The sequence below is a fragment of the Homarus americanus genome, unplaced genomic scaffold (assembly GCF_018991925.1).
Source record: "Homarus americanus isolate GMGI-L3 unplaced genomic scaffold, GMGI_Hamer_2.0 scaffold18203, whole genome shotgun sequence".
NCBI lineage: Eukaryota > Metazoa > Arthropoda > Malacostraca > Decapoda > Nephropidae > Homarus > Homarus americanus.
In genome coordinates, this window is record NW_024748946.1 from 312,020 (window position 1) to 322,806 (window position 10,787).

General features: G+C 43.3%; 1 protein-coding gene across 1 annotated transcript; it reads left to right on the plus strand.

The window, feature by feature from the left end:
* Window positions 1–8,696: 8,696 nt before the first annotated feature.
* On the plus strand, window positions 8,697–10,778 carry LOC121853237 (protein Star-like). Its single transcript, XM_042347244.1, has 4 exons — window positions 8,697–8,762; window positions 9,659–9,864; window positions 10,094–10,241; window positions 10,587–10,778. Exons 1-4 carry the CDS (start codon window positions 8,697–8,699, stop codon window positions 10,776–10,778), a joined length of 612 nt encoding a protein of 203 aa, XP_042203178.1.
* The last annotated feature ends 9 nt before the right edge of the window (window positions 10,779–10,787 follow it).

Below are 10,787 nucleotides of genomic sequence, written 5' to 3' on the forward strand. Positions count from 1 at the left end.
ATTCTTACCTATTCCACAACAAACGGTATCCAAGCACACACCACGCCGCCTCTGCTTACTTAGCACCTCTCCCTCTATACTAAAGAAAACGAAGCCAAGCGTAACGTTAGTGCGAAGCCAGAGTGACGTAAACTGTCTTATTGTGACCTCGGTGTTTGGTGTTTAGATTAATCATTACCACACACACACACACACACACACACACACACACAGCCTTTCTGAGAATCTTACAACACAATGTTCAGAAACAGAAAATATCGATAAACACTGCCACTGCAAAGATAGATATGTTAGGTGTTGCTCTTATTCGCTGATATTGATTACCCCCGAGAATCTTTAACATATTCAACAAGCTAGGTTGTGTTGTCATGTTGGAACTGACCTCATTACTGCTACCCTCCCCTACCTCGTCTCTCCTTCCTCTCTCACCCCTCCCCTATCTTCCAACCCCTCGCTTCCTTGTCTCTTCTCATATATAAGACAATCATGGATCTCTTGGTTTTACTAAAAATTTGTAATCTCTCTCTCTCTCTCTCTCTAAATGTTGACTAGTTCTTTAAAAAAAACCATAATATCACAGAAACAGACAAATGATAAAGACTAAAAAATTTAATAATAAAAAACAAAAATGAGAAAATAATCCGAATGGCAAAAACACAAACATGCATCAGTTAGTTTTAGTTTAACAAATTTATTGGCAGAGCTTGTAGTACAGTTTGCCTATTCTGAGTAATTCAGTCAGGTCTTGACACTGAGGGTGGTATCACTTCTCACTGTCACGCAGGACAGAGGTTCACACACAAAGAAATACATCAGATTCATTAACAACTATAAATGTATATAGGTCAGGTTCATATGGATAATGTCACTGTTCACTGCCATGCAGGACAGAGGTTCGTACACAAAGAGTTGCATCATATTCATTGACAGTACATATACATATATGTAAACACACACACACACACATATATACATACATATACGTATATACATACACATATACATGTACACGTACATATACATGCACACACGCACACATACATACATATACGTCGGTCAGATTCATGTGGGTAATGTCACTTTTCACTGCCATACAGGACAGAGGTTCGTACACAAAGAATGCATCATATTCATTGACACTATATATAGGTCAGATTCATGTGGGTAATGCCACTGTTCACTGCCACGCAGGACAGAGGTTCGTACACAAAGAAGGAAATACATCACATTCACCAGCAGCATATATAGGTCAGTGGATCACATACATTGGAGTCATATTCTAATTGAAGACTAATCAGTGTGGGCTAGTAAATTTGGGATAAACAGCAAGAATGTCCTCAAGCACACCTGATTCAATGAAGTAATTACATAGTTCAAGATACAGTAAGTCAGGTGGCCTGAAGTCTTTGACAGTGTCACATTCAATAATATAGTGTTCAAGTGTATGCTTCAAAGGTTTATCACAAAGTTTACATGCTGAGTGTTCCGGTATGGGTACAGCGTTACTAACTTGCCAGATGTGTCTGTATCCTAGCCTAATTCTGGCCACGACTACATCACATTGTCTGGTTCTGTCCTTATGCTGGCCATACCGGTACCTCTTGTTACAAAATTTTTCATATTTACTAATGCTACAACTGTCAGGTCTCTCTGCATTTCTCACTGCTTCTAGATCAGAGTTCATGATTCTGACTTGAATGTTTTTAATTACAGCATTGGACAGACCAAGGTCGCGGTCAACATTTTCTTTCTTACATGCCTCATTGGCCAGTCTATCAACATGGTCATGATACCTGATTCCAACATGGGACGGAATCCACACAAATTCGATACGAAAGTTGTTCTCATTGGCAGTTATCACATTCCTTTTAATATCACATGCAACTTTAGACATAGAGCCTGACGGGCTGTTCATTGATTTCAAAGCACTTTGAGAGTCACAGAATATCACCCCACCTCCATTTTCTTTGAGGTAGTCTGTGGCTAAGTAGATTCCAGTTAGTTCAGTTTGTGTTGTGCTGGCCCAGTTGTTCAGCCTTTGTTTGTTTGACACTATCATCTCTTTTTCTTTATATATTACAATTGCACAGCCTGTTCTACCTGTGTTTGTCTGCACAGAACCATCAGTAAAAGCATAACATTCACTTGATTTAATACTCTCTATGTGTCTGTTAATAGTTTCTAGTGTGACACATCTCACCACATCGGTGTTTAACATTTGCTTACTACCAACAGGAGTGTAATTAATAGGAACTGATATGTCCAGCCAAGGAGGAATGGCATTAATAGGTTCGTCTGGGGTGATTGGGACATTCAGTTTCAGGAGATCTGCAACACTTTTATGAAGCCACGCCCCAAAGAGAGTCTTTTGTGAAAGGTTGGCGAGATGGTCGGGATTACTTAGATAGAACATCAACTCAGTTTGAGTTGTAGTTTGAGAACTATTGTTCTTCAAAACTTTGACACAAAACATGGTATTAAGTAGGGCTATCCTCTCAGATAGGGAGGGCAGTCCGAGCTCTTTCCTCATGTTTACAATTCTGGTTGATTTTGGGCAACCTAGGATGATGCGCATGGCTTCATTTTGCACTACCTCAAGGCTGTTGAGTTGTTTAGGCGGAATAGTCACAAGATGGAGAGCATGATAGTCAACTACAGAACGAATGAAGTGAAGATAGAAAGTACGAGCATAGGTGATGTTAATTCCATAGCCCTTGCCAACAAGGGTTCTGAGGGGTTTAATGCGCTGCATTAGTTTGTCACGAAGGTTGCTGACAAAGTTTGCATCATTCACACAAATTCCAAGATATTCATAGGAGCTACATAGTTCCAAGGGCATGCTGTTAATATTATAGTCAAGAGGCAGAGGGTGAGCAGGACGAGGATTGAGGACCCTCGTCTTGTCAACAGATATTATGAGACCGCATTCAACAGTTCTCCGAGCAAATACATCCAGCAAGGCTTGGAGCCTGAGTTTGGTTTGTGTCATAATGCAGATATCATCAGCATAGCATATTACGGCTTCGTTTGGCTGAACTGGAATGTCAGCAATAAGCTTGTGCATCAGTATATTAAAGAGCATAGGACTTAACACTCCTCCCTAAGGCGTGCCCAGCTCAAATGATCTCATTCTGGTACTTTTAACTCCCCTAAACAGAACACTGGCATACCTGTTGGACAGATAACCCTTTATCCATGTCAGGAGGTTACCTTATATGCCAAAATTAGCTAGTTGCTCAAGTATAATGTCTCTATTAGCTACATCAAAGGCTGATTTAAGGTCTATGAAGGCTGTTTGTGTCTTATCTTTTGAGTGAACAAGATATTCTGCAAAGCATGTCTGTGTGCTACGCCCGGGCATGAACCCGTACAGATTAGGGGCCAGTTTGTCTTTGACTTGAAACATGAGACGGTTTAGAACAACTCTTTCAAGGACTTTGCACATACAGGATGTAAGTGAAATTGGCCTGAAGTTTGGAGAATTAGCTTTAGGGATTGGAACTATGTTTCCATGAGTCCATGTCTTAGGCAGATTACCCTGTGTGAGGCTCATTTGATACAGGTCAAGCAGTGGATGGTTAGGGATCTTATTCAACAATCTCAGGGTGTTATAGGTTATGCCATCCTCACCAGGAGAGGATGACTCGCCTTTCATTAGTGCTGTTGTTAGTTCGTGGTGCGTTATAGGAAACTGGTCGGCAAGGTCTGGTGAGGAACAGGCTATTAATGTGTGAGGTGTTAAGATATTGTTGTATGTCAGGAGGCAGGGAAGTGATTCGTGACACACTAGACCATTTGTCTAATAGCATGTCAGCATATTCTGCAGGGCTGTGATGAAGCTGGACTGGGGTGGGTGACTTGGTAATGGCTCTAATTTTCTTCCACATTTCTGCTAGAGTGGTTGTTCTATTAATCCCCTGTAAGAATTGTTCCCAATAGGTGTTTCTCACCTGACCTTTGAGTTCACGAAATTCTCTGTTAGCTTTGAGGAATGCCAAAAGGTTATCACTAGTTTTATTTTGCTTATAAGTGTTGGCAAGCTGTTTTACATTCTCTCCTTCTTTGGTGAGGATGGGGTCATGTGTCCACAGAGGTGGTTTAGTGCTGCCCCCCTTCCTCCTTGACTTAACCCAGGTGGTATAATATGTGGTAATGACATTTACAAGATCACAGCAAAATTCATCCACTGACCCAGGTGTATATCCAGCATACCATCTATGGATGTAGGCCTTGAAGTGCAGTTTAAGATTATCTGGGATATTAATTCTGAGCTTAGGATGGGGTTCACACTTGACATCAGCAACAGTGTATTCAGTAAGTATTGCATAATGATCACTGACAAGGTAGTCTGGGATGACCTTAGCCTTGACATTACTGTCTACTAGGTTATACCCAATCACATAATCAAGTCTGCCCCCCATCAGATGTGTCACTTTGTCTGTGTCGTATACAGTGATATTATGATTATTGATGTAATTCACGAACACCCTCCCATTAGAGTTACACTGGACATCACCGAGGACAGTGTGACGAGAGTTAAAGTCACCCATACACAGCATAGCATTGTTACCTGATGGCTTTGGTAACACGTCCGCTCGCAGTTCATTACACCGAACATAGATGTTATACAGCGAAAATTGACTGTTTGCTGTCTTTACTGTAAATTGTTGATTGTGAATACTTTCATCATTGTGAGTTTTAATCCATTTACAGACCAGACCATTCTGTACATATGTGAGCAGGCCACTTCCTGCTCCACTATTATATGCTGTAAACCCAGCTATCCTGGGTGCAACTTTCTTCTGGGTGCTGGACGTGTAAGGTTCTTGTAAGCTGTCACGTGCCTGAGCGCTCGGGAACTCGCATAGCGTGAGGCATATGTGCACGCCTCCATTTCACACAAGCTATTAATAATTTGTTAATTGTACTTATTATATTATTATTGTTCTTAGTTACTTAGGTTAATTGTATATTTATGTATGTTATTAATATGCATCATTGTCTTACTCTGTTAAGTTCAAATCAAGAGAGTATTAATTAATTATATAAAATATCTAGCAAATGTCTGGATCACCTGAGATGAGACGCGCTTCTCAGCGGCGTACCCACGCCACCCCAGTAGCGAAAAACCGTGGCATAGGTTAGACGTGTCCATTCGTTCTCTAGCCTTGACCCTTGTCTAGTGCTTTATCCAGTCTTCTGCAATGCCCTAGGGGTATCAGGTATTAGTGACACGTTTAGTTAGGCCTAGGAAGGGATCCTGGTGGTAAGGTATCTCCTGTTTGGTAGGGATAATCATTTTGTAGTGATTGTTGTATATATATATATTTCGTATGTCTTGTGTAATATAGTAATGTTAAGTAATATTTGTTTGGTCTAACTCCTTACAGCATATTTTCGCCCTTCCGGCATCACCCTTATTTTATTATACAATTACTTATTCCCTTAAATTCATGTTTGCTAATCATTACTCCCTTTAGAACATAAATTGAATTAATTAATTATCTTCCCTTTTGTGATTCACTTATTTCAACTGTTCTTACTTATTCAAGTACATTTAGTTGAGTAGGTTTTTGGTGAGGATAATTATTGCCGTGTTCCCTATTTGTACCTTTATTTGTTATTAACTTGGGGTAGGATTCACTCCCCAAGTATAAAGGGTAGTGGGATCGCGACAAAGCCAATTACATCAATGTCAAAAACTTTAACAAACCATTGTAGATCATTAATTCTGCGATTAACACTCCGGATGTTCCATGAAATGAACCTAAACGTTCGTGTTACTTTTCCCACCTTGAATTTAACGTAGAGAGTCGCACGCTGGCTTCATAGATCAGCCTGACCAATAAGCTGACCATTCCAATTTCTGTACCTCTGGATTTCCTGATAATGTTCTTCACAGCCCTTATTCCAGTAGGATTTTTATACGCTGGTTCCTTCATCAGTCCCGCGAGTTCCTCCTCCGTAAACAATGGAAAACTTACAGGGTCATGAACAGTCTGCAGACCTGGGACTATTATAGAGACCACGCTGGCAGTCTGGGGCTCATTCTCCCCATCCATGCTACCATCACTATCGGTCTCGCTCTGGCTACTCACCCTCAAGTTGGCATCATTATGAGAGGAGGCACAAGCTCCTTCAGAAGCTCCACTAACACTATCACTGTCATTGTTCACTGGTTCACTTACTTGGCAGGCTTTAACCTGACCTGCATTGGCTAACGAAGGAGAGTCACTGTGCCTGTTGACTTCAGGTGGTGGAGGCGATCCGGCCGCATTGGCATCATTGAGTGGGACTGCTATTGTGGATGGAGGCGACCTCCCAGGACAACTGGGGTGCAAGGCCGTCACACCCTCCTCCCTGGACCTGGGACACTGCCCCCTGGGTGGGGAGGTGTCGCTGTTGATTTCAGGTGCTGGAGGCGACCCCGCAGTGTTGCTGTTGGCATCACTGAGTGGGACCGCTTTTGTGGGTGGAGGCGGGCTCCCAGGGCAACCTGGATGCCAGGCCGTCACACCCTCCTCCCTGCACCTGTAACACTGCCTCCTGGGTGGGGAGGTGTAGCTGTTGATTTCAGGCGTTGGCGGCGACCCTGTAGCGTTGGCGTTGGCGTCACTGAGTGTGACCGCTATTGTGGGTGGAGGCGGGCTCCCAAGGCAACCTGGATGCCAGGCCGTCACACCCTTCTTCCTGCATCTGGCACACTGCCACTCAAATGGGGAGTCCTGCTCTCTTCCGTCCTGAGAGGCACCTTCCTTGATGGGGCAGCTGCTTGTGCTATGCATTCCTGCGCAGTAGCCGCAGGTGGCTGGCTTGTGACAGTATTTCGCCACATGATTGACCCCAAAGCAGTTGTAGCACACCACAGGGGGAGGAATCCACCGACTGATGTTACTAGGGGTACCGTACGTGCTGCCAAAGAAGCTGTACTTCTCAGGAGGTGGTTCCTTCCTTTTCCAAACAATGATGATCCTACTAAGTTGTGCACCATCCTTATAGAGTCTTCTTGCACTGTGGACGCCCTGGAGTGACAGAGCTCTCTTGGGGGGAATACCCTTGGGGAATTGGGTGACAAGGTATTCCTTCATTTTTTGAGGTCGAACAGGTTCATCTCGCTTAATAAGCTGTATTGAGCCGACCTTACCATCAATGAAGCGTTGGATAGCTTCTGTCTCCTCTCGGCCTACATAGACAAAACGAGGGGTGTTACCTGGCACGACAACATTCAGCTTAGCCATGCCATAATCCTTATTCAGGGCAGTCAACCAATTAATCTTCATCAAATTGGTTGCGTTCTCGGGAAAGGCAAGGCGCATGTACTTAGCCCGGGGAGCAATGGGAGGGGGGCGGGGGGATGCCCCTATTGGCTCTCCTCTGCTTCCTTCCCTGGGTCCTCATCTTGCGTTTCTGCTGACGTGTCTTAAACTTCTGAAAGCCAGCTTCAGTGTCGCTATGACTGTCCTCTTCATCTTCTTCATCAAGGACATAGGCAGAGCGCCGCCCAGCGATGACTCCTGCCATGGTTAGATTTAGATGGAATCTAGGTCATATACACTGGGGCACAGAGGCGACATGTAGGCCAGCGATGTCCTTGAGGCGTAAACCCTCTTATAGGACAAGGGGAGAGGGGAGCCTGACATCAACGGTGTGAGGGTAGGAGGGCCTCCTGGGAGCGGAGGGAGTGTGGTGTCGGGGGACTAAGGTAACAGGAGTATTCTCAGTTTATAAGCACTTTTATTACACTTCACTTGTTCTTAATAGTAACTCTGTTTTTCTGACGGCACAACACCTCAGACCATCCTCACTTGGTTCGTCGAGACCCTACATTAAGTGTCCGTTACTATGGTGGGGGTGGGGGTGGGGACGACCGCATGGGCAGCACTCTCGGCCCCATAGGGGCGATAGTCTCGGGACCACCCCTGTCAAAGCAGGCCTAACGACACTGACCTTAGCGCCGAGCCTCCTCATTATCCCACCACTGACCCAGCAATGGGTCACCACTCACTTGGAGAACGCCGGTGAACACACGGAATATTTACAATTTATGCCGTCGGGGATGAGAAGAAACCTTGGGTGGCAATGCTTAAGGTGACATCCGATATTCACGGACACATTGTCAAATTCCCGCTCCCACACAGCGAGTATGTCCCCACCAATAACACTTTAGATCGGAGAATATGTCTGGCCAGCCGTGTTGACCTGACTTGACCTGAAACATGCATCAAGTCCACACATACTGTATGTAAACAGACATAAAATGCCTATGCAATCACACGTAAAACATACACACACAGTCCACTCACAGTCCACTCACATGTTTTCCTAATGATATCTTGAGCCAGGCTGAGAACACTTGGTCTGATCACCACTTATAAGGCGATGACACACGGACATGTACCGAACACGTGAGATACGTGACTCAGTTCAGCACCCGTCACCCTGCTGACAGGAACTAGAATCGTGCAATCTGAGCGAATCCGTTGGAAATGAAAAACTAGCTGCTGCACCATGCTGTGTAAATAACAAAACTGTACCGTACGGGCATTAGGATTAAAAAAAATTATCCCCTAACAAGGCAAAGTAACAAAAAAAATGTTGAATCGGAGTTTCCACATTTCTCCAAACATACGAGTATACTCCTTACACTAGCCAGCCATGGCCCCCCCTAAAATCTTACCGTGGCCCCCTTGTGGAGCATGGCCCCCAGTTTGAGAAACACTTGTCTAAACAGAGGCGAAAAGGATAAACTAAAATGTGTACCGGTATGTGTGTAGTGTGTGTGTGTATTCGTGGGGTATGCCTACTTCGTCACCAACCCGTTTCGTCACCACTGTTTTCAACCCATTTCGTCACCATTGCTTTACCCGTTTCGTCACCTCGTTTATTCCCATCAATATATACACGAAAATAACTGTTGCTTGGGATAGAAAATAATAAATAATAAAAACACTAAGACAATTTATTAAAGACGAAAATATAAAATAAAAACATACGCCTGCAATCATCTCACTTAAACAATATGTGAAAAAGACGCAACAGGCGATATGGCCCGGTAATATTAACCAATTGCAACATATTACGAAATTATGCCTCGGCATAACAGTACATTGGATCACGCAAGCATCTCACTAAGGCAATTTATTAAAGACGAAAATAACCAGGAGCGAACTTGTAGCAATGGTTTTAGGTTGACAAGTTTGGGTTTAGGCTCGAAATAGGTAAACACTGGTTTGGAAATAGAGTGGTGGATGAATGGAACAATCTACCAAATATTATCATTAACTCGAATACGCTGGCTAGCTTCAAACATACAGTAGGTTGGATGCTTATATGAGCAATAGGGGTTGGGTGTAAATGGGACTGCCCAGTATGGGCCAATAGGCCCGCTGCAGTTTCCTTCATTCTTATGTTCTTATGTTACAAAATTTTTAATATTTATCATAAAAGGTCGATATAATTACGCGCAGTCCGGGGGAAGGTAAAACATTCAGGGGAACCAATCAGCAATGTGTAACTATAGACGAGGGGCGGGGCTTACGGGTCAGCTAAGCGTGGAAAGCGTTTCTCGTTGATGTAAATTACCTATAACTAATTAGTGTAGATGTATCTCTAACTAGCAATGATGTACCCTTAACTAACTGGCGCTACTGTCCCACAGAGAGAGGGCTTCTTCGTGGAGGTGGGTGCCGTGGATGGTGAAACCCTCAGCAACTCCCTGTACTTGGAGAGAAACCTCAGGTGGTCGGGGCTTCTCATCGAGGTGTTCCCGACAACATATAAAACGCTCCTCCAGAAACACCGGAAAGCTTACTCCATTAACGCAGCTTTATCTTTCAACACCTCCTCCACCGAAGTCAGATATGCGTAAGTCGAATCACCTAAGGTTAGTGTTAGCTTAAGTTAGGCTAGGTTAGCGTTGGGTTAAGTTATGGTTAGATTAGGTTAAGTTAGATTAGGTTAGCATTAGGTTAAATTAGCATTAAGTTAGATTAAGTTAGCTTTAGATTAGATCAGTTTAGCGTTAGGATGTTTAACTTTCAAATGACCAATTTATATATACGGGTAAAACTGGATTATTCTCTTGTTTATATAGAAATCGCGGTAAACTGGGCGTGTTAGGTCACATCTTCCCGGACCAAGGAGAGAGGATTCAGGCCATTCCTCTGTACACCATGTTGCTGGCTCTTAATACTACAGTCATTGATTACTTCAGTCTTGACATTGAAGGGGGTGAGATGAAGGTGAGCACAGGTGTTGTGTTGTGTTGCTTACTGTGTGTTGTGTTGGGTTACTGTGTTGTTTTGTGTTGTGTTGTATTGTGTTTTGTTATTGTGTTGTGTTGTGTTACTGTGCGTTGTATAGAAAGATATTTTAATTCATTATTTACTGATACTGTTTTGTATTCCAACACACACACACACACACACACACACACACACACACACACACTTAGTCCAGTATCATACTTAATGTTAACATAATCCCACATTAAACTAATCTCTCTGTATTTTGGTTTAAACTAAATGTCCTAATGTTCAGGTAATCCATCAGAAAATAAAATATCTATAACATTGTTTACATTACAGGTGTTGATGACTATCCCTTGGGACAAAGTCAAGGTTGGAGTCTTGGTACTTGAGTCGAACCTTATACCTGAAGGTCGGAAGTTCTTGGTGGACTATATGACCAGCAAGGGCTACCAGTTCGCTGGCCATAGAGGCATCGACTCGTGGTTCATTCTACCCGAACTTGTGAACCAATACATCATGAAGCATTAGAATTCTTAT

Coding starts and splice junctions, on each gene's coding strand:
- LOC121853237 (XM_042347244.1), top strand. CDS start 8,697: ATGGCCCCCAGTTTGAGAAACACTTGTCTAAACAGAGGCGAAAAGGAT. Junction 8,763..9,658: donor ATAAACTAAAATGTGTACCG/GTATGTGTGTAG, acceptor ACTGTCCCACAG/AGAGAGGGCTTCTTCGTGGA. Junction 9,865..10,093: donor TCCACCGAAGTCAGATATGC/GTAAGTCGAATC, acceptor TTGTTTATATAG/AAATCGCGGTAAACTGGGCG.